This window comes from Tuber melanosporum, assembly GCF_000151645.1.
Source record: "Tuber melanosporum whole genome shotgun sequence assembly, scaffold_39, strain Mel28".
In the NCBI taxonomy this organism is placed as follows: domain Eukaryota; kingdom Fungi; phylum Ascomycota; class Pezizomycetes; order Pezizales; family Tuberaceae; genus Tuber; species Tuber melanosporum.
In genome coordinates, this window is record NW_003299074.1 from 446,679 (window position 1) to 468,808 (window position 22,130).

The window sequence follows — 22,130 nt, forward strand, 5'->3', positions numbered from 1 at the left end:
TGAAGGGTCCACCTCCCTTTATAAAGAGTTTTTCTCTTTTTACCTTTCGTTGGTTCTTGTCCACAGGTTTTTTGTCTCGGAATGTTTTTACAGGTTTTGGTTTATCTCTATCTAGGTGGTCCTATTCTGGCTGTTCTTCCTCATCCCTCCATGCTTCCCCTACTGGCTTTTCTCATTCTGTGTCGCTATCGTATTTGTTCAAGGAAAGTTGCCATCTAATCTTGGAGGGCAATTTTCTGTCACACACTATATGCCAGGCTGGTCCTGTTAGTTGAGCATGGAGATTTAGGTTATGCATCTTCCCCATGAATATCTGACTATTATTTTTATGCTCAACTAATTTCATGTCTTGTATGGCTTTATGTCTTTCTTCAAGAGAAGTGTACCAACTAGTAAATTCATATTCAAAATGAGTCCATGAGCTTAGTTCCTGGTCTTGTTATTCTCCTCAGAGGCCATCCATTGCAAGTCAATACCAGACTGCTATTGAACTGACTTGACTTCCTTTTATTGTACCTAGGACGTAGATGATACATTCCTGATTATCATCCCAAATCCTAAAGTTCTATTTAAAGTAATCTACAAATTGGGTTAACTAATAGTAGACATATTGACTGGCCTTTGCTTCGAAATATGAGGGCAGGTCTGCCACTTGTTTAACAGTTTGGGCCAATTCTTCTCCAAGCATATTAGCTGTTCTATGTTGTTCAGGAGTTAGCCCTCATTTAATCCTAAATGGTCCTCTTCCATGCTTTTCTTCATTTCCATCGTCATCTCCATCATCGCCTCTATCATCTGGGTAACCACCCGGTATTATTGTGGTTGGAGGTTCTCCCTCCCTTTGATTCCCCTTATCTCAGGCAGGGATTTCCTCTGATTCTTCTCTATCTGCAGCATCGTCCCATTCTTCTAGGACTGACTCCAATATAGCCTGCTGACAACTCAGATGTCTGCTGCCTTGTACTTTAATTGAGTCAAGTACTAGCACTAAGATATCAGATATGTGGGTTTTATCCCTTTGATTGGTACAGGTAAATTGATCATAGTTGTCTTCCTCCTGTTCTTGTCGGGCCGTTATCTTTGATACTAGAGTTTACAATACTTGGTTCTGTTGGGTTTGTTGTGCTCTGAACTCCTGAAAAGCTGGTTCCAGAGGCAGGTTGCATTCAAGAGCTTCTCACTGCAGTTGGGTGGTTACTCTCTCATGCTACTCTTGTCGTACATTTTGTGCTGCCAATTGGGAGGCAATTTCCCTGTTAAACTTTTCTTAGATCTCTCAGATGTCTGCTTCCACCACAGTATACTGATGTAATATAACAGTAATGTCACTTTCATGTATGTCTTGTTCTTCCAGAAATCATTACTGAACTTCTATCAGCCCTCATACGTTCGCTAGTGGGTCAACTGACAGAGTATTAAAGGCAATATTGGCAGTATCAATACTAATTAAGATGTTCTGCCAGATTTGACCTATGACTATTCCTACCCTGGTAGCAAGTCGTGCGAGGTCTGCTGCATGGGTATTCAGGTGTGGTGTAGAGGATCTTGAAATGAGAGAGGGAGCTCTTAAGGACGGAGGGATACTGGGAGCTTTACCTGAGAGTCCTGTGAATGGTTTCCAGAGAGCTGGAGGGAGAGAGAAGGAATGACTAAAACTTGTGGGGTGATTATCTCCCATAGTATCCATTGGTTCCTCCAGAGTAATCTGCTTTCGGAGGTTGTGCTATCTCCTTTGCTCGTTTGCAAGCTTCTTCTTTTTTCTCGTAGAGAACTAAGAAGTCCGGGTTTCGCAAGTTTCTCTTTGTATAGAATATGTGGCGAGACACTTGGTGTCCTGGCTTCATCATGTGTAGGAGGAGGTAGGTAGATAGGTAGAGAGCCTTGGTAACAATGAGATCTAACAATATACTGTTCGGTAGAAATAACCTGATAGACTTCAGAGTTGTCTAGGCCATCCATGATTCGTTTCTGTAGATGGTGATTGTCTAGAAAGGCTTGAATTGACTCATTTCGTTTATGACTACTAAGAGCAAAGTAAAATACATAAGGTAAGATAGAATTGTAAAAACAATATCATATTATTAAGGTTTCTTCTCTGTTACTCAATGATGTCTCAAGGCTTGAGAAGTACTACGATATTTATATTCCACACCTGAATATTCACGGACTGTATCTATCTATTATACCACTATATACTTCTCTGATTATAACTCGCAACATCAGGTATTCTCCATTGTGCGAACATCCAGAGACCCTAAAAATTACCACACTCTGTTCCGTAATTGCAATATTGCTAACTGGAAATCATGCTATTTCCAAGAGTAATTATCCAAATATCAGAGTCTTTAGACATATGGCCTAGTTCTCAAGTCGACCTTAGTTAGCCTCAATTGTCTGCATCATTAATGAGAAGAGCAGTTGCATCTGTGGGTTGTATCTACTCAGGTAGTCGTAATCGCGACCTTTCCTGGTTCCTGACTTCAAATCTTCATAACTTCTGACTCAACTAATAGATATCTTCCGGAGGACTCCCTACTAATTCACAGGAAGCTATTCCACCAAATTGACAGATAATCCCTGTGTCAGCAATGCTTGATTGCTCTGGTTAACATGGTTCCAATTGCTATTCTGATATTGGGAGTCCTCCCCTCAGCTACAAGTAGTTCAAAACCTGGTTGTAATACTCTGTAAAGTCCATTGACTTCTATTGTAGTGTTCTTCAGAGTTCTAGATTCTTTTGTATATTGTAGGGTGTGTGTGAATGTATTAGTTTCTGTTAGGCGGAGACAACTTGATAGACTTCAAGGTTGTCTAGGCTAATCGAGATTCGTTTTTGTAGATGGAGATTGTCTAGAAAGGCTTGAACTTTACGCGTTTCGTTTATAACTACTAGAAGCGAAGTAAAATAGGTAAAGTAGGGTAGAATTGTAAAAACATTATTATATTGTTAAGGTCTCTTCTCCGTTGCTTGATGATGTCTAAAGCTTGGGAGGCACTTCGATATTTATATTCCACGTCTGAGTATTCACAGACTACATCTATTTATCATACAATTATGTACTTCTTCAATCATAATTTGCGACATCGAATTTTCTTCCAAGGTGTGAACACCTGTGGACTCTGAAAACTATCACACCCTCTTCAGTAATTACGATATTTCTTCTTAGGAAACGTGCTGTTCCTAATAGTAATATCCCGATTAGCAGAGTCCTTAGACTTATAGCCTAGTTCTTAAGTCGAACTGAGTTGGCCCCAATTGTCTTCGCCATTGATAAAATGATCTGTTTTATCCACGGCTATATCTGCAAAGGTGGTCGTCATTACAACCATCATAGGTCGTCTGACTCTGATCCTTTGTAACTCCATACCCAACTAATAGATTTTCTCTGGATAACTTTCTATTAACTCGCAGGAAGCTATTCTACCAGATTGGTAATTAATCCCTTGGTCGGCAACCCTTGGTTGCTCTCTGGGTAGTAGGTTTCAGTAACTATAATAGTTTTGGGAATCACCCCATGACTACAACATGTTCCGAAACCCAGTTGCAACACTCCGTGAAGTTCGTTGGCTTCTTTGGTAGTGTCTTTTAGAGTTCTAGACTCTTCTGGTAGATGTAAATGTATTGGTCTCTAGTAGAGATCCTTTACCATTTGATACCATCTCTTTGTGCGAAATCGTCCCGTTACTTATGGCCTATGCCAAAGGTGTCATGTCCTTGAAGCCAGGTAACTCTCTGAGTAGTTAACGGAATTACTCAGTTCCACTTCCCAGACCTAGCCGAAGGTCCTCTCTCATATATCCTACGAACAGGATCCAGTCGGACAGACGGCGACGACGTATATGGTGTTATTCTAACACCTTCAATTCTGTTGTAATATAGTCACAGGACGCAACTGAGATTAATATATATGATGACGTGCGGGCCCCGTAAGGGAGCCGGAGGGGGGTGTTGGAGACCAGAGATTCCGATTCTGAGTGGGGTTACTCTACTTAGGGTGGTTCCTAGGTATCAGGTTCTGGTATTACTAATAATTTCTCATTGAGATCCTTTATCATTCAATATCATCTTTTCGTGCAAAAACAACCTTTTACCTATGGCCTATGCCCATGATGTCACATCTTTAAAGCCTTGTAACATCCTAGGTATTTCATGGATCCACTCTATTCTACTTCCCAGAGCTAGCTGAAGGTCCCCACTCATAAATTCCTTGAACAAAAACCTGTCAGACAGACGGCCACAATGTAACGTGTTGGCAAGGTGCTAATCACCTTATCAGTAATAGATACGATAGTTGGCAGGTGGCCTGCTCTTCCAGAGAGGAGGCGAGAGCTGAGAACTAAAGGAGGCTTCGAAGGTGTACTGGGGAACAAAGAAGTAACCGTTCAACCAAGTATATTGAAATACTGTCTGTCGAAATCTGCCTTTTCTATCGTAGAAACAGGCAGTCTTTAAATACACAAATCTGTTCATGTCTAGCATGAACAAAACTAATCAAAGGTATCAATCGATACGCTTTGGTAAAACTCCTTAAGTATCAAAGCGATACTTAAAACAAAACATAAAACAAAACCAAGTATCAAACGATACTTAAAACAAAACATAAAATAAAACCAATAACCAAGTACCCGTACCGGTTACACACAACATATATGGTGCTATTCTCACACTTCCAATCGTGTGGTATTATAGTCACAGGACGCAACTAAGGTTCAAATGTATGGTGACGTGAGGGCCCCATAAGGGGGCCAGAAGGTGGTGTCAGAACCAGTGGGTTGCGATTCTGAGAGAGGTTACTCTACTTATGATGGTTCCTACGTATCGGATCCTGGTATTCCTAACAGACCTTAACAATATAATATTATACTTACTATTCTATTCTATTTCATCCACTTTACCTTATCCTTAGTAGTCATAAACGTAAAGAGTATAGTTCCAGCCTTTCTAGACAATCTCTGTCTACAGAAATGAATCTTAATTGGCCTAAATAACTCTAAGTCTATACAGGTTGTCTCTGCCTAACTGGTTTCACGCATGACTTACTCAAGTCATATGACTTGTTTATGTTATGATTTGTTATATTTCACACATAACTCGCTTATGAGTCCGGGGTTTTGCGCATATGTCTTATTTACGAGGACTTTACATAACTTAAAGTTATCAGTTATCAGGATTAGCGTTGGTAATAAGAGCACTATATAAGGAAGCTGGTACAGCTGAGGAGGATTGGCTCTTTACACTTTGTTCTAAGTAATTTCCTTACTTATTACTTTAAATAAATAAAACATCTTTACACTCTTTATCCTTTATATTTCTCACCAGTGTAAGGGCAATATTTCTATACATCACAACAGTAGGTGTTATCTAAGTAAGTATAGTTAACATAGGCCAAAGGGTCTAAGAACTATCAAAGAAAGAAGATATATTTATATATCAAGATAAGGTAATATTTCCTGTTGCTATATATTAACAAGAACTTTGAAACGTTACAATACCCTTAAATTGCTATACAAAATACTTAAATTTTCAAATTTTGTTCTATCTTAAATGAACTAACAGTTTTGAGCTCATAGTTAGAGAATAAGAGCATATTATGAATGAGATGCTAATAGTTTAGCTGAATTACAAAATAGCATTACAAAAACTCAGTGAAGTTATTATAGAGTTATATTCTCTCCAACTACTATATTAAATTAGTACTATACCATACCTTATATAATATTCAAATCTTCTTCACAATATTATAATAATATATTATTAGTATATATCAGAATCCTCATTATCCATCTCTTGTGGACTTGGCAACTTCTTGTATTACTCTTGTACTACTCCTCTTTCATTTTCTATGTTATATGGTTGACAGTCCTCTCTTATTGCAGCCTATTATCATAGCAGTTAAATGTCAATCTTGTACAACGCCAGCTCGACTACCGTCTCCGTATGACCTGAGTCTCCGGTATACAGTTTAGAAGAGAGGCAGTTGATTTGTCAAACTTCGTTCCTCAACTACCTAGAGTTAACCTCAAATTATGATTTGGGAATTTGAAAACGTTGGAGGTGTGAAATTTGCAAATCATGAGTTCAATTTGGGACAATCTCAAATCACTGCGAGGCAAACATGCCCGCTTACTATATTATGGGGTCATATGATATCACTCGTTTGCGTATTTTTCCTTCAAATGTGCCTCCGATATTTGTCTACTCCCACCCAAAATCCGCTCTCCTTTATGTTTTGATAACCCCACCAAAACGAAGGATCTTTCCATTCCCTCCCCCCGTTAGTTTGAAGCTAGAATGGTATTCTATCACCAGATGCAGTTATTTTATTTTTCCTCAAATGTATTGATGTCGATATACCATTAGGTCCCGACCCCCACCTTCCATCACCCCGCTCAGTGTTCAAGGTACGGGTGTTCACGGTACGGAGCTCCCTCACCATACGGATTTATTCCCGTACCTTACCAAGGGAAAGTCTTTCCTGGTGGGATAGGGCGGGATATACCGTAGTAGGTCGTCTACCGGTACTCGAGCAGAAAGCTGAATAGAGTACCGGTGGATACGGCAATTCTAGTCATAAATGCCAAGTCACTGCTCCTCCTTCCATCTTCACGGAGTCAATCACGGAATCAGCAAGAGAGAGCTGGATCAGCAGCTTTGCAGAAATCCGAAACTCGTTCCCCCCCCTAGATGATCGCGCCCGACATCTCGATGAACAGCAACTTGGCAATCTCAAGCCTTGTTCAGCCCCTCCGAGTGACAAAATAAAAACAACTACCATACCTTACCAGAGTGGGAGCAATTCGAACGCCATGGCGCACGGTCCAATTATTGGGATTCTCAGGTTTTCCAGTTCTCAAGGTATTTTTAACCTTTCTCTTCCTTTTCCCGTTTTTTCGTTGGGCACCTCGCTACTCGACCCTTCCTAGGTATGGTCCCTTTTTCCCACTTTTACAGTACGCACAGCGCTCGTCCATCAATCAGTGTATGGACCCATTAACCGGAACAGATAGAGGATTCATTTGGCTGGTTTAACCTCAAGTAACTACGGCACATATCCCATTTCTTGCCGTACCTTTAGTATTAATTACCTTCGCACCCGGGAGCCCCACACACCACCTCCTGGGTTGGGAACGGAAGGCTGCCAGTGAAACGACAACATGCAGCTCTTGTATGATGTGGTAATTCGAGTGAGACCCTGTGCAAGCCAAGGGCGTACAAGCCTAGGCGAATGGAGAACCCCTTTGAGACAGCCAGCCGCAAATTGCCGCGCATTGGTTTCCGGACGTACGCAATTGGGGGAGGCGAGGTCTTATTTACTTATTTATATAACTGAAGAGCCTTTTGTCAAGTGTAGGAATACCCCGTATTTGGATCAGCCTGCTGATCGATGCAAACTGGCCGGACGAATGGGTGGGGGGGAGGTTTTTCTGAGGGCCAAATGTGAGAGGGATTGGGTTGCGGGGTATGCATGATAAGGTAGGATACGCTTACGAGTACTCGAGTACTCGAGTACCTGAGGCATCACGATCGTAGTCAGCGGAGAGCTTTTTGGAGATGTTACCGTAGCGTATTTTTGCTGCCATTATTTAGTATCATCATGTACTCGAGTACAGTACTGTGAACGGAGCTTTCTACTATTTTGTATTTGGATTGTCAACAAAAGATGGCTTAACCGGTAAATTAACAAGAGTTTAATAACAGCAACATTGGATCCCACATTGCCATTTCATTAATGTCGATCGCGGTTGCTGAAATCAACACAACACCACCATGCAGCAGCGCCCTAACGTCCCCTCAGCAATCTCCCCCAGTGAACCACCCCCAGGCCACCACCCGAATATCACAACTTTCCACGGCAAAAACCCGCACGAAAAAGCACATTCGGTCTCCATCCTACACTTACACTGGCCAAGTTCTACGAGTACTCGTAGTCCTTCCCCGCCACCCTCGCACAAAGAAGCCATGCCAAGAAACCAACCACTGGGTTACTTGTAATATCAAAAGCAAAAAAGCAAGATAGGGGGGGGGGACGAAAAAAAGAACATGAAAATACGAAAGCTGACACTCGCTCGACAAGCGAAGGCAAGTAACATAAAAGCCCGTACCTCCGATCCTTCGACGCGAGTTTCTACCTCCTCTCAGTACCACTCTCGCTCCTACTACTCCAGTACTCTCAATTTTTTTTCTTTCTCCCCACGGCTGCAGGATTGCTTGATTGGTCGATCAATTGAGGTTGCTCACGTTCCCTACAAAAGGATAAAAGAGACGAAATAAAATAAGCATGCGCTCCTCAAATATTCTCGCGAAGCTACTTGCGCTCGCTTCGATCGTTGGAATTGTTGCAGCCCAAACCTTCTCCATTGTTCCTCCCCCAACTACGACCGGGACCGGGGCCGGGGCCGGGACCTCTCCTACTACTCTTACCCCCCCGAGGCCGTCGACTGTATGTTAAAAAGTCTACCCTCCCTGACACTCCTTACTAACTGGGGGCATAGCCAACGGGTCCTCCGAGTTCTCCGGTAGCTCCAGTAACTCCAGTAACTCCAGTAACTCCTAGTGGAGTAAGTCAATTCCCTTGATCCTCTTCCGCCCTTTCTGAAAGGTACACGCGGGGGGTTTGATAGTTTATTAACTGATTAATTGATTCAGCCGAGCATTCCCTCCGCCACGACGAACACCACCAGCAGATCAGCCGGCCTCACGACTGGCCTCAGCATCCCGTCGGGAAATTCCACTGGACCGGCTGTTGCTTCCAAGACGGGCGATACTGCTGGTGGTTCCGGAGAGGAGAAGTCTGGTACCGTTAGCTCACCTACTGGCGGTTCCGGCTCGGGTACAAGCGGTGACGGTTCGGTATCTCCCGCTTCTTCTTCCAAGCCTGCGACCACCTCTTCCAGTGGTGCCGCGGATAGGAATGGTGGAAGCGTGCTCGCTGTGGTGGTGCTTGGGTCGCTCGTGTGGTTCTTGGGATGAGTGTGATGGACAATAATGTTAGGATGGGCTAGACGTGTTTTTAAATGTACTTTTTTGTAATGGTTAATATCGATTCGTATTGGGATTCAAATCTGTTTTTCCAAGTGTTTCCAAGTGGGGAGGGGATGGTGTTGAGCCAGATTTTGTGAAAATGTGCGGGAGGTCAAGTTCTGGGACGACTTGTCATACCACTCTGCACTTACTAGATTCAAGTCTGTCAAAGTGGTTGTTTGGTGGACTAACATTCATTCACTGTGCGCCGTCCAACCAAGCTAATTCTGAACTCTTATCATACTTGGACTACCAAATAACCATCCGCACACCCACCATCCAAACGAGACAAATACCACAGCCGAAAAGGTGCAGAGTATGATACCGTAATTCACACCAGCAACAACCAGCACTGCCCGCCCACCCAAATACTCGAGTATCGCCAAACCCAATCACAAAGACCCACCACACCAGAGCTGATCTCCCAAAGACACGCACAAATTCACTTTCCGATCCAATTCCAGAAACCACCAACACTCCCCTTGCTTAACTCACTTACCAATTTGTATGATACCCGGCCGCAACACACACACACACCTCCACCCGAACCCATAATCACAGCCTACAAATCGCACCATACTCACTCACCTCCCCCCACCCAAATTCGTGCCATCTCACCACTTTCGATCCGACCGACACACCGCTCAATCCCCCCACCCCACTACACCTTTCCCGTAACTTATTTGTACGCTACATTACCATCTATCTCATCACGGATGAACGAACAAACAAATGGACAATTATATACGGGATGCTGTGTTTATACCCCGCGATAATCCCTTTCACTATCTCGCCAACCACACACGTCGTAATATGTATTTGATTTGCAGGAAATACATCTAAGGGCGCATGGTTTAGGGGTATAATATCTCATTTGCAATGATTCTTCTGAGGAGTCATAAAAATTTGAGATGGTCCTGGGTTCGATTCCCAGTACGTCCATTCTTTTTCCATTTTCTCTTTTACTCGAATGCTGGTTAGTATCCATCCATAAATAAAGATGTTCATTCACTTACAATATCTTGTATGATGCTCCTCTATTTCTATTTTATTCTGTTCTACTCGTTGGATCACTGTCGGCCATGTGACTTGTCAACCATCGCTGCAGGTGTCATGCAAGGAGACCAACAACTTCGCTACTTTCGCGACATTTTGTAAAATTTATGACTTCTATTCTATCATTTAAGAGGGGGGATTTTGCTCTACGAGGCCTTTCCTCGTTTTCCCAAACACAGCTTGCACTTGAAAATGGTGGTTAAAAATTAGAAAATGAAATCATGCCCGCACAAAATCACTGTACTAGAACGAGCGAGTGAACACTTTCCCGTTCTTTCACCATATCTGAGTAGCTACCCAACAATTTATTTGTCCAATTGTTTATTTAGGAGCGATCATAAGCTCCGGACGAACAAGTTGATCAAACTAGAACCCCGTCAGCACCCACTCATCCTCCCGAACCACCCGCTCGTGGGGGAGTAGGGGAAATGCGTACCTCTTCATTAGTCAAAGCCCCTAGCTCCAGCGCCGATTGCTTCAGTGTTATCCCTTTACGGTGCGCGTTCTTGGCAACTTTACTCGCCGTGTCGTACCCGATCTTTGAATTCAGACAGGTGACCAGCATCAAGCTCTCATGCAAGAGCTTTTCAATCTTGTCCTCATTCGCTTGGATTCCCACAACGCAGTTATCTTTGAAACTAGTCATACCGTCGGCTAGGAGGGTAATAGAATGTAGGAGGTTCTTGATAAGGACGGGTTTGAAGACATTGAGTTCAAACTGTCCTTGTGAGCCGGCCACAGTTATTGTTGTGTTGTTTCCTGGAGGGAATTAGTTGGTAGAGGAAGGAGAAAGGAACAGGAGAAGGCACCGATTACTTGTGCACAAACCATAGTGATGGCTTCGCACTGGGTTGGGTTGACTTTTCCGGGCATGATGGAGCTACCAGGTTCATTCTCTGGAAGGCTTAGCTCACCAAGACCGCAGCGGGGACCAGATCCCAAATACCTAATGTCGTTGGCGATTTTCATCAAGGAGCAGGCGAGGGTATTAAGCGCTCCACTCGCCTCGACAATGGCGTCATGGGCTGCCAATGCTTCGAACTTATTGGGCGCAGTCTTGAACTCAGTTCCAGTCAACCTGGACACTTCTGCGGCGACTGCAACGTCGAAACCCTTCTTGGTATTGAGTCCAGTACCAACAGCAGTCCCCCCCTGCGCCAAAAGCTTAAGTCGAGGAAGGGTGGCCTCAATTCTCTCAACCCCGAATGCCAACTGAGTGGCATACCCCGAAAACTCCTGCCCCAATGTCAAGGGGGTAGCATCCTGAAGATGCGTTCTCCCGATCTTGATGATATTTTCAAAGGCCTCAACCTTCTCCTGGAACGCTGCCAACAAAGCCTTCAGGCTAGGCAGCAGCTTCGTCTCAATCTCTACGACGGCCGCGATGTGCATTACTGTGGGGAACGTATCATTGGAAGAAGCACTCATGTTGACATGATCGTTCGGATGGACCGGGCTCTTACTGCCCATTTCCCCTCCAAGGATCTCAATAGCTCTATTGCTGATGACCTCGTTCGCATTCATGTTTGACTGAGTGCCGCTGCCGGTTTGCCAGACCACAAGTGGGAAGTGCTGAAGGAGTTTTAGGGAAATGACTTCATCTGCTGCTTGTTGGATGGCCCTGCCAATGTCCTCGGGTAGGCCATGACTCATGTTCACCGTTGCCGCTGCACGCTTGAGGATGCCGAAAGCTTTAATGATTGCCGGAGGCATGCGGTCGAATGGTTGGTTGATCTTGAAGTTTGTGAGGGAACTAGAGAAATCATCATTATCTTTATTAGCTTCCAGTAGCTTCTTTTGTCAATAACAGCGAGTGTATAAGGTGATGGGATAAAACAAACCGTTCAGTCTGTGCTCCCCAGTACTTGTCTGCTTCAACCTTGATCTCGCCAAAGGCATCTCTCTCGATTCTGAAATTATCTACCTGCAAACCAAACGTTCAAGCAAGAAAAAAACAAAAAAGGGGTTAGCTCGCTCCCAAACACTAGCAAGAACGAAAGAAAGAGAGAAACAAACCATAGTGGACGAGCGCGTTGAAAACTGTCTTAGGAATCGCGGACTTGTGATGCTGATGAAAGGAGTGGTTTTGTCGCAAACATTCAATAGACTGCAAACTCCCACTCGGGCAGACGCAATAACCGCGGGTTGTTGTCCTCTTGCCTCTCCTGTTCTCGCTCCTGAGCCCCTCACATGCAACCGAATTCCTCGGGCAGCAATACGCAAGGTAGCGTTCATCATAGTCTGGGTGTGACTCGATAGATCAATTCAACAATACTTAGTCCCCAGATTTATTTTGTTTTTTTTTCTAGCCTCACAGTCCTCTTCTTCAGAGAAAAGTGAAAATAGAGCTGTCCGTTGGCAACAAGTCTTTTGGAGAAGGTGATGAGGAAAAGGCAAGGAATTGAAGCCGGGGGGTTTGTATTTTTCGCAACTTGTATTTTTTTTTCTTTCTCCCCCCCACATAACTTTTAGAGGTATGCGGGCCGCTGCTCGGAATTATCCGGGTTCTGGGGGCTTCCAGGGAATACGGTAGTCGTGGGCCAATACCGGTACTCAAGTACTGTAGATGATACTTGCCCTGCCGTGGACATGTTTTACTTGCTGGATTGTGCTTATTGGACACCGGTGCGGTGATTTTTGAACTGGGTCTTGGATGGGGAGCAGAGACATTGTGTCTTGTCTCAGCTATGGGAAAATGTAACCCAAATACTCCGCAGAAAAAACACCTGAATGGGGACCGTTGGGCGATGGGATCGGAAGAACATTGTTCCTATTTTTGGGAGGAGGTACAATAGGTCGGGGGGAACACTCGTAACTGGGAGATGGTGTTGCGAATACGGTCTCTCGGAATTTTGATGCTGTACGGGAATCTCTTTTGCTATTGGGCCACTGGATAAAGGTATGAGTATGATAGCTTCGCATACATTCATTGGCGGTCACTCGTGCGTTCCAGTGCTTGTGTGGCCATGGGCTCCTGGTAAGTAGATGAGATGATGAGATGTGGAATTGAAATATCACTCTAACAATAACGCCATCTGCTAGGGTCGCAGGGCTCCTACTCCAAGTTCTTCCTCGTTGTTAATAGCTCGAATGTCCGATTATCACTGATATTGAGATAGACGTCACAGGAGCTAGATTTGATGAGATGAAGATGATGATTAATTGGAATCTCTAGGAGTAAAAACGGGAAAGGAGAGAAATGCGGCCATTTAAAACGGGGGTCAAGACGGCGATGTTGAATCCTCACACCCAATATAATATTATGATATTCCAAAGTCCACACTTCCGATCCCAATTCCTAATGTTTTCTAACACCTCTAACAACTGATACCGCTCGTTACACTAATACGGCGTAATTTACGATTATCCCCAGTAATACTTATGCCGTCAAGCCACCATTAATCTCCATGACAGCCCCATCATTCTCTCCAGATCGCAGCATCTTCTCAATCTATTACATAACATTGCACTGTCAGCCCGTACCCACCTTGCAGACGTGAGGAGGAAGTATGATATCATGGGGCGATAAATAACGCACCATCTCCAAATCCCCCACCGCAAGTTCCGGTGTCTGCCTTTCATCCGGGGCACCCGCAATGACAGCCTTTGCGAACGCCGCAACCTCCGGCCCAACCCCTTTCTTATCATCAGGGAACTTCTTGACAATCTCATCCTCGAACCCTCCCCCAGGTTTCCTCCTGAGAATAACAACCTCGCTGACAGGCCGCACTGTGACACTCCCATTCTCACACGCAACCGCAAACTCCCATCCTTCGAAGGTCGTTCCGACGCTGACCTCGAAGCTCCCCACAACGCCTTTATCTGTCTTGAAGATAGCAGAGATGGTGTCCACGGGGGGCAAGTGCTCGAAATTTGAGGCGGTGAAAGCAGAGACTTTCACTATCTTTTCGTCAGATAGTAGAATGCGCATGCTTGCAGCGTAGTGCACTCCGGCGTCGAGGAGGAAGCCACCTTGGTAGTCTGGCGTCTTGCGCCAGGAAGTTTCGTAGTATTTCCAGCCTGGGGTGACGAGCCAGCAGACCCGCGAGCGGAAGTTGATGACCCGGCCGAGGGCGGTTATCTCCCGGTGGGCATGTCGCCAGGCTTCCTGGAAGCGGAAGTTCTCCGCCACGCTCCAGTTTAGGTCCGGATAGGACTGTTTGTAGGATATTAGCTCGCGGGCTTGTGCTAGGTCTTTCGCAACGGGCTTCTCGCTCAGCACATGTTTGCCGGCTCCGAGGGCTTTTTTGATTACTTCGGGTTGGATGGTAATAGGGAGACTGGTTCGGGGGGTTTCATCAGTACCGGGTTAATTCATGGGGGGAGATGTTTACGCGATGATCACGGCCTGGATATCGGAGCGCGCCAATAGTACGCCCAGGCCATTCTCGGAATCGTCAGAGTAGATATCCACTCCTGACTTCGCCTGCAAAAGCTTTTTCGCAGAGGCTTCCGAACGGGAGTAAACAGCCTTCAGAACTACATCTGAACAGGCTTCTACTGCTGGAAGATGCTCCTCCTGGACAAAGATTCCGCACTATTCAACAAGCAAAATAAGCAAGCCCCCACCCGATCGACAGGTAGTGAACAAAATGCTCACCCCCAGAATAGCAATCCCGATTGGAGCCATTTTGTAATCCTATGTTATATCGATGGGTTGTTTTGTTTTGTGGAAACGGTGTGATAGTGATATAAACGAGAATAGGGTGGGTCGGGAGTAGTTGAGTGTCCGTTTGTTTGCACTGAGAATGCGGAGACGGGGCTGGATGGTCATGTGGTTCTTCCCGGACCCTACCCCGCCGTGCATGAGATGGATGCCTCTGAATAGTTTGGGAGATGCACTAGACACTTGGGTCTAGTATCTTTGTACCATAGTATGGTCGATGGAAAACTGTATATATGATGGTGGGATTTTACAGCCGGGCTCCCCCATTGCTGGGAAATGCTGGTACTCGTATAGTACTCCACCCACAGCACAGCGGGACTGCAAGATAGTAATCGAGAATTTTAATATCTCGTATGGTAGGATACTACTATATTGTATAAACGTCTCTATTATACTGATATCATACTTCTCCGCATCATATCGAGTGTACTCGTACAGTACACTTTTAACACCCCACCTTTCTTGAACATTCCTATGATGCCACAACATTTGGCGATTAAGATCCCTCTTTTTTTTTTTTGTTTATTAAACAAGACTCCTGGCTTCTCATGAGCCTTGCAAGTTTGCCCATTTGCAACTTATACAACAACCGTCAGGACTGATGGTTTTTCCTTTTTCAAAAAGAATTAAAAAAAAATCTGAGAAAAAGTACCGCGAAATAAGATAACCCCACCAAGAGAAGACGTTAAAATATTGGGTCAAAAAACAACTCTTTTCACCAAGAAACGGGCGGAAAGAAAGGAAAGGAAAAGAAAAGGAAAAAGAACCAAACCAACAATGTATCAAATGAAGTGGTAACTAGCTATGGAAGGTGATCGAAACAAACCCCGTCGCCCCAAACTCGCAAGAATAAGCCCCGGCGATAATGAGACCGAAGGAAACTGAGAATTGAAAAAAAATAAAAAATAAAAAAATAGCACCGACCCACCAAACCAATTGAAATGCCATAGCCGGAAGTACCAGAAAAATAAAAGATGAAAGACCCAGACCATTGCGTTTATAAGAATCCTGACTCTTGTAACAGCCTGTAGAAATAGATCGTCTTACGTCAGAACCTAAATTCCCCCATTTATAGTTCTAGAGTGTGCTCGTTCCCCCACCGACTCTAATCTCCCTTGAAGTTTTAGGACTTCCTGTAACTTGGCTTTTATCATAACCAAAAAGAGGGAGCCGGTGAAGGAACAAAGGAGAGGAAGACATGATGCAAAAGGGTAAGGAAATATCAGGGGAGGGATTATAGGAAATCGAAGTACCTCGCAATCTTCTCATCCTCACGCTCTCTAGGCTCGAGGCTTAGAGACAGGTTATACATATCATTGACATCTCTAGCTGACTGCATGTTTGAAATGATATAATCCTGGAGCTCTGGGACAGGTTGCAAGGGGTACGGGACCGATTGATATTGTTGGATCTCTCGGATGATGTTCGCCGTCTTAACTCGCTTGTCGAAGTTGATAAGCTTCTGATCCCCTTTGATGAAATCGTCGTTGCCATCTGCAACAAAGGTAAGATCTTTGAGATAGACACCTATAGACCCAAAGTAAGCGAAATGCTATCGAGCACGTAGATTAGACGAAACAAACCGAGGAATGGGACACATGGAGGGTTGACTATGTGCAGCATCTCTCGATATTCTGCAAAATTCATAGTTGCACCCATGAGAGTATTCATCCCCTCCAACGTCTGGTTGGTTCTAGAGGGAACATGTTCCCACGTCCGCTTCAAACGATGTATAGAGGATGTTTGCAGCGCAGCAAGAATGGCAGTGAGCGTCGAAAAGTTATTCAAAAGCCGGCATTTCTATGACAAGTTAGTTTTTGCAATGAGTGACTCTGCTTCCGCAGATACCTACCTCAGCGACAGCAATGAAATGTTTAATGACGACCACCCGCTTCCGAACCTCAGTCTGGGTGAGAATCATCTCCGCAACCCAGTTTGTCAGGCGATTCGATTGCATAATGATCGCGCGAATGTTTTCGGCTGGGTCAGGGCCGCCAGATGAAGGCTGCTTGCTCCAGCCCTTACTGAGGCATTCGGCAGCCTTCAGCTTGCCATAAGACTTAGACTCAATGATTGTGAGCTGTCTCGCAAACTCTAGTGCATCAATGTCTAAGAATTTGAGCTTCTTCATATGTTTCGGCATGATCGGAGGAGGTGGCTGGACAACCATATTAAGGATCAACCGCTTCATCTCTGGTTCTTGTCCCCGAAGGCGTGTTTCAATCAAGGACAGCACTTGACTTGTGCCAGAAAGCTGTGGAAGCATGACATCCTTCGCAAATAGATACATCTTCTTCAAGAGATCCTTTGCGTTGTCGTCCAAACCCTCCATCCAATTCTGTTCCAACCACATCTTCAAAATACTCAACACGCGGACTCTGATAAGTTTCTGTTTCTTCTCAGTCCATATCTCGAATTCAGAACCGCTCAAGGCCGAGGGAGGCTGGACGGTAAATCTCCTGACGAGCTGCTTGAACAATTCGGAAGCAGTTGTGAAAGATCGATATGTCAGTAAAAAGGTGCTGATGAAATTCGAATCAAGCATGTCATGACGAGTAACCCGTTCAACCAAAGCAACTAGTGTTCCACCCTTAACCTTGTTCCTTGCGCCATAGATAATTTCTGAGTCGTAATCACAGTTAAGATACGAAGGAGTCTCCGGTGGCGGCTCTTCACCAAACACTCGAGCAGCTTTTGATCCACCTCCCCCACCTGGCCTAATGCCACGATCCATAGACGATGTAACCCGAGACGTTTGACGCGAACCTGTGCGTTGATGCAATGGGCCTGGAGTGCGACTGGCTTGATCGATAGGCGAAGCATCTGGTTTTCGAAGATCTTCTGTTCGAATATCCTTATTTGGTTCCCTCTCCTGCCTTTCTTCAACAAGCAATTGAGTTGAGAAGTTGAGAGAACTGATGCCACTTTCTATTTCCTTAACGTAGATGCGTACCGAATTCAATCTTTCCTCCAAAGGCTCCCCACGTAGAGCAGCCCACTCGTCAGCCAATGGCGCTGTCACGGCTTGACAGGACAGGAAAAGTTCGGCAAAGGAATCATGCAATCGCTGCTTTTGGGTCGAGAAATCAACCAAGGTAGGATGCTGGGGAGTTGCCGACAATGGGGACATATTTATGCTCTCAATTAAGTTGAAGTATCTCTTGATCGCATCAAAAGCGCCCTGAGCTGCACTGATAACACGCGCGCCTATGATTTCCTGCTCATATTCAGAAACAACAGTTTCGGTATTCTCCAGGGTACTCTCTAAGCGCTTTAGAGCAGGTTTGACGATGCCATAAACTTCCTCCATTCTTTCAATCAGATTTGGTGTGAGGGGTAGCAAAGGATCCTCGGCAGGAGAGAGTGCAGCAGCTCCCGATATCTTTGATGAAACAACTGCCTTGCCAACGCCCTTCCAGCCTCCACCAGCATGACTCCCATAGACAAAACCAGGCTTTAACCGTGGGAGTTTTTCACCCCGCTGCGCCCTGGCAACATCAGCAAAACCAAACACCCCAATCATCACTTCATCGGCCTCGCCCAAACACTTTGATTCTGCATCAGCTGGTGGACAGTCTGTAGCAGCAACATGTGAGGATAAAACCAGCTTCGAAAATGCTGCCATGAAATGCCTGTAATGTGGATTGAGGGCCTTATTACTAATTATTATCGAGGGCTGTCCGGAGTGGTTGTCGGTGGTTGCTGAGCCCGCCGCAATCAACAATCGAAGCATGTCAGAAACATCTTCAGCTCGAGCGACATATTGAGCACGGTCGAAGGTATTGACTGCCTGTCGGTACCTCTCCACAGCAAGCCTTGTGTTATCGATGAGCTCGTCCCAAGATGATGGCACAGGCATTCCGTTGTCGTGATATGCGCTCGGAGTGGATTTTGTGTTGATAGTAGGGGAGCCAGCGTTCAGATTAACAGCAGTGGCGGTTGTTGACACGGAGAGCGACCGCGAATGGCCAGGTTGGAACGAGCCGTTGGGGCCGCGGGTGGCGTCGATGGATGTCGAGACGCTATCTACCAGGGTAGCTTGCGATTCGCGGTCTACGAGAGTCTTGTCAGCTTACTGATAGCCAAACATTAATAGGGTATAGACACAGCAAGCGAACACTGACTTTCAAGGTCCTGCGAACCTCTCGTTAGTAAAATAATAATAATTCCATTTGGGCATCGGCCTGAGGGGAAAACCTACTCTTGACGGACTGTGCATGGACAAGACCAACATTTCTCCTTCTTTATCCGACGCGGACTCCACATCGTCATCTCCAAGGTCACGATAGGCCGGTTCTTCTCTCTCATAACCCCTAGCCATCAGTTCTGGCGGTGGACGTGTCTGCTCAGGAGCCGAGAAATTCAACCTATCTCGGGGGCCAGACTCCGTCGTCGATGTTGGCGTTTCCAACGGAAGTTCAGTCCTCGTTACCCCCGTTATCATATTAAAGTAATACAACCTCCCATCTGGCGTCGCCTGAGGAATCCAGAATGCCGCCTCATCATCGGCCCTATCGTCCGTTCCTTCCAGCGGTAATACCGGCGAAGCCAAACCATCTCGTTCTGAGTCATCATCGTCATCATCATATTCGTCATAAGAATCGTCCTCGTAAATTCCATCACTATCATCTAAAGGTGATTGAGTATTTCCATTTCCAGTCAAATCATCTGGAGAAACCAAAGCACAATAATTGCTTGGAAACCACCCTCTCTGGTCATGCACTATCCCATCCCACCACCCGCTTTCCAGCTGAGTGATAACTTGGATCACGTCTCCCTGACTGAAGCTCAAACTGGTAGGGTCTTCGGAAGCATAATTGTATAAGGCGCGCACATACATTCTGGAGGGTACCTGAATTTCCTGTCGTATAACCCTCTGGGGCATGGCTGATGACTCTCTAACGTTGGAAGAAGAGCGTTCTCGGGAGAAGGAGTTCGATGTGCTGTTGGACCTGCCCTCCCGAGCTCCACTATCAGATGCCCCGTTTCCCCAGCTCCCGTTACTCAGTCCGTTTCTATCAACGTGCGATGAGTTTGGTGAGAAGAGAGGGGAATGTCGGGCGGTTGCAGTGGCAATCATTACAGGAGAGAGATGAGGCGGGAGAAGATTGATTTAGCGTCCGAAAGTTAAAACGGGCAGAAAAGAGACAAATCACGACGCTAGGTCAGCCGGGATAGCCCACCGAAGAAAAGCGGAGCGACGTTTGTTGGTTCCCGTAAGGATGTAGGGGGTTAAGGAACCCAGAAAGAATAGATCTAGTTGAACAGGCGAGTAGCAGAGTCGGAGGATGTTCAACCGCAACGAAAACAGTCGAACACTTGGGGGTTGTTCCCGAAGTGAACAAGAGGAAAGCTGCGGGAATGATGTTCAACGATGCTCCTGTTGCCGCGAATGGTCGCTAAGGAGCAGAAGTTTCGACGGAAGAGCAAGGAGGGGGGGGGTTGTAAGATGTGCGCGTGGAGAGGAGCGACCGTAGGGAGAGAGGGAGAAGAGGGTAGACAGAGATGAGCCTGGTAACCAGGTAGCCGACAGACCCAGCAACAAGCTCTGGCGGCTCCGGAGATAGCCTTTTGAGTTTGTTCTTTTTGCTGTATGTTCGCTTGATCGCTTTTCTTCCTTCTCGTAAATTTTATCTCCTCCTCCCTTTTCTTTCTTTCTTTTTCCTTTTCTTTTTTCTTTCTCTTCCCTCCGTAGATGATGAATTCGAAGCAAGGATTCTAGACTACCGCGTACATGTAGGTACAGCAGAAAAAAAAGGAAAGAAACAAAGAAAGAAAAAAGTACAGTGCTTGCACAGCGAAATAGCAAGCCAGCAGTACAGTACCGGTGAGGAAAGGGATGTGAAGGAAAAAAATCCCAAATCAGAAGAGAGACTACGAAGAGAGTGTAAAAAACGAAAGCAATGGACCAAGCGGGAAAGCGGGCAAGCGGGCAAGCAGAAGCACAGACGAGGTGAGGTCAAGGAAGGAAGGAGCGGACTATGAGGAAGGCGACGGAGGATGGTGGTGGTGGATTCGTGAGAAGAATTATGGTCAAACGTCGGGAAAAGAGTGGATTCGTGAGAGAAGAGGGGGAGCGTTCGCACTCTCCTCACCCTTAACGGTCAACGTACCGTAAAGTACTGCTACCTCACTAGGGCTGTAATGTATGTATCATATCTTTTTTTTTGCCAGTTCTTCCAGATGCTATGGTTTTGATACTCTTCTCCTTTCTAACGCAGACCTCAAGCCCCCAATTCAAAATGGTGGGTTTGCTGCAGTACAGGTTTTTTTTTTTTTTTTTTTTACCTATGATACTTTGTACTGTACAGTACCGGTACTGTACTTGCCCCGCCAGAGTCGTCTTGCCCCTGCATCTCAGAAATCCATCTAGTTAGCACGATTGCCCTCATCTACGAGTACGGTACAAAACGAGCGCCTGCCATTCATACACCCACCTCCACTTTTCCATTACAACTATCGAATTCATCCACATAATACGTTCCCTTTTCCTACGCAGGTAGTCCCGGCGGGAAAACCCCGTTCTCTCGTACTGTACAGTACGTACTGGTACAGTACTGTGACTCCCGCACCCGTACCCTATCTCTCTATCAAGATTCAATCACCCCACCACCAGCTCCACTCCTTCCATCCCTCCATTCATCCTTCCGTACTAGAATGGATGAATGAAAGAAAAACATAGGAGGGACCCGAGGGAAGAGAATCAATCAGAGGACAGAAAGGTCCCGATAAGCTAAGGGAGGAGGGGGGGGAAAATGTGTATAAATTCCAAGATACAATGGTCAGATTCCGCATCGAAACCTTCAACCATCTTCCCTGCTCCGGCTCAACACGCCAGCAGCACGGACGACACAAGACGTATCGGGCCTCACCCAGCGAAAGCCTTCCAAGCGACGCCCCAATTCCTAAAGCAAATACAAGTGCCGGTACCCCAAAAGCCACCATTACCGAGTGGAAAAATACCGTGGGCAGCCATTTTCCTCTCCCCTCTTTTCTATCCCATTCGTTCGTCCCGGTCATCCCTCTTTTACTCTCGTTTGAAGGAAAATTTCCCGCTCCGCCTTCTCCATATGAGGGGGGAATTGAGTACATTCTGTGCAGATATCCGCGCTTATAAGGATTTCGGTTTGGTCAGCCGGGGTGGACTGGTGACTCTAGTGTTACCGATACTGACATCCAATGGTGCCTAGAAGTAGGGCCAAAATAAAAACCACGTTTCCCCTTTCTCCTTTTGTCGTTGCTCGTCTGCTTCGCTGCGGCATCGAATCGACGACCGTTTGGGATGAGCATCTGCCTGCTGCCGTCCGTAACGGGGGTGGGGTTTCCAATGACATAACTATACCGTATCTGAGAATACCCTACGGTATTTAAATGGGCTCAGGATGA

General features: G+C 45.6%; 6 protein-coding genes; 2 read left to right on the forward strand and 4 right to left on the reverse strand.

The window, feature by feature from the left end:
• Window positions 1–8,144: 8,144 nt before the first annotated feature.
• GSTUM_00007740001 (uncharacterized protein) lies at window positions 8,145–9,062 on the forward strand. XM_002839634.2 has 3 exons: window positions 8,145–8,441; window positions 8,494–8,559; window positions 8,648–9,062. Exons 1-3 carry the CDS (start codon window positions 8,280–8,282, stop codon window positions 8,969–8,971), a joined length of 552 nt encoding a protein of 183 aa, XP_002839680.1. The 5' UTR covers window positions 8,145–8,279; the 3' UTR covers window positions 8,972–9,062.
• A 1,120-nt stretch (window positions 9,063–10,182) lies between these two features.
• Window positions 10,183–11,731, reverse strand: GSTUM_00007742001 (uncharacterized protein; the record flags this gene model as incomplete). XM_002839635.2 has 3 exons in its annotated part: window positions 10,183–10,444; window positions 10,515–10,837; window positions 10,888–11,731. 3 exons carry the CDS (start codon window positions 11,729–11,731, stop codon window positions 10,400–10,402), a joined length of 1,212 nt encoding a protein of 403 aa, XP_002839681.1. The 3' UTR covers window positions 10,183–10,399.
• Window positions 11,732–11,733: 2 nt separating this feature from the next.
• GSTUM_00007743001 (uncharacterized protein) lies at window positions 11,734–12,487 on the reverse strand (the record flags this gene model as incomplete). XM_002839636.2 has 4 exons in its annotated part: window positions 12,095–12,487; window positions 11,958–12,002; window positions 11,920–11,932; window positions 11,734–11,831 (listed from the first exon to the last, which is right to left on the reverse strand). The coding sequence occupies exons 1-4, from the start codon at window positions 12,314–12,316 to the stop codon at window positions 11,734–11,736; spliced, it is 378 nt and encodes a 125-aa protein (XP_002839682.1). The 5' UTR covers window positions 12,317–12,487.
• An 826-nt stretch (window positions 12,488–13,313) lies between these two features.
• GSTUM_00007744001 (uncharacterized protein) lies at window positions 13,314–14,958 on the reverse strand. XM_002839637.2 has 4 exons: window positions 14,679–14,958; window positions 14,413–14,615; window positions 13,617–14,358; window positions 13,314–13,529 (listed from the first exon to the last, which is right to left on the reverse strand). The coding sequence occupies exons 1-4, from the start codon at window positions 14,706–14,708 to the stop codon at window positions 13,458–13,460; spliced, it is 1,047 nt and encodes a 348-aa protein (XP_002839683.1). The 5' UTR covers window positions 14,709–14,958; the 3' UTR covers window positions 13,314–13,457.
• Window positions 14,959–14,961: 3 nt separating this feature from the next.
• On the forward strand, window positions 14,962–15,210 carry GSTUM_00007745001 (uncharacterized protein; the record flags this gene model as incomplete). The annotated part of the gene is made up of 1 exon (XM_002839638.1): window positions 14,962–15,210. The coding sequence occupies one exon, from the start codon at window positions 14,962–14,964 to the stop codon at window positions 15,208–15,210; it is 249 nt and encodes an 82-aa protein (XP_002839684.1).
• Window positions 15,211–15,232: 22 nt separating this feature from the next.
• On the reverse strand, window positions 15,233–20,641 carry GSTUM_00007746001 (uncharacterized protein). XM_002839639.2 has 7 exons: window positions 19,484–20,641; window positions 19,431–19,455; window positions 19,285–19,307; window positions 18,942–19,255; window positions 16,597–18,815; window positions 16,328–16,544; window positions 15,233–16,271 (listed from the first exon to the last, which is right to left on the reverse strand). Exons 1-7 carry the CDS (start codon window positions 19,582–19,584, stop codon window positions 15,979–15,981), a joined length of 3,192 nt encoding a protein of 1,063 aa, XP_002839685.1. The 5' UTR covers window positions 19,585–20,641; the 3' UTR covers window positions 15,233–15,978.
• Window positions 20,642–22,130: the final 1,489 nt, after the last annotated feature.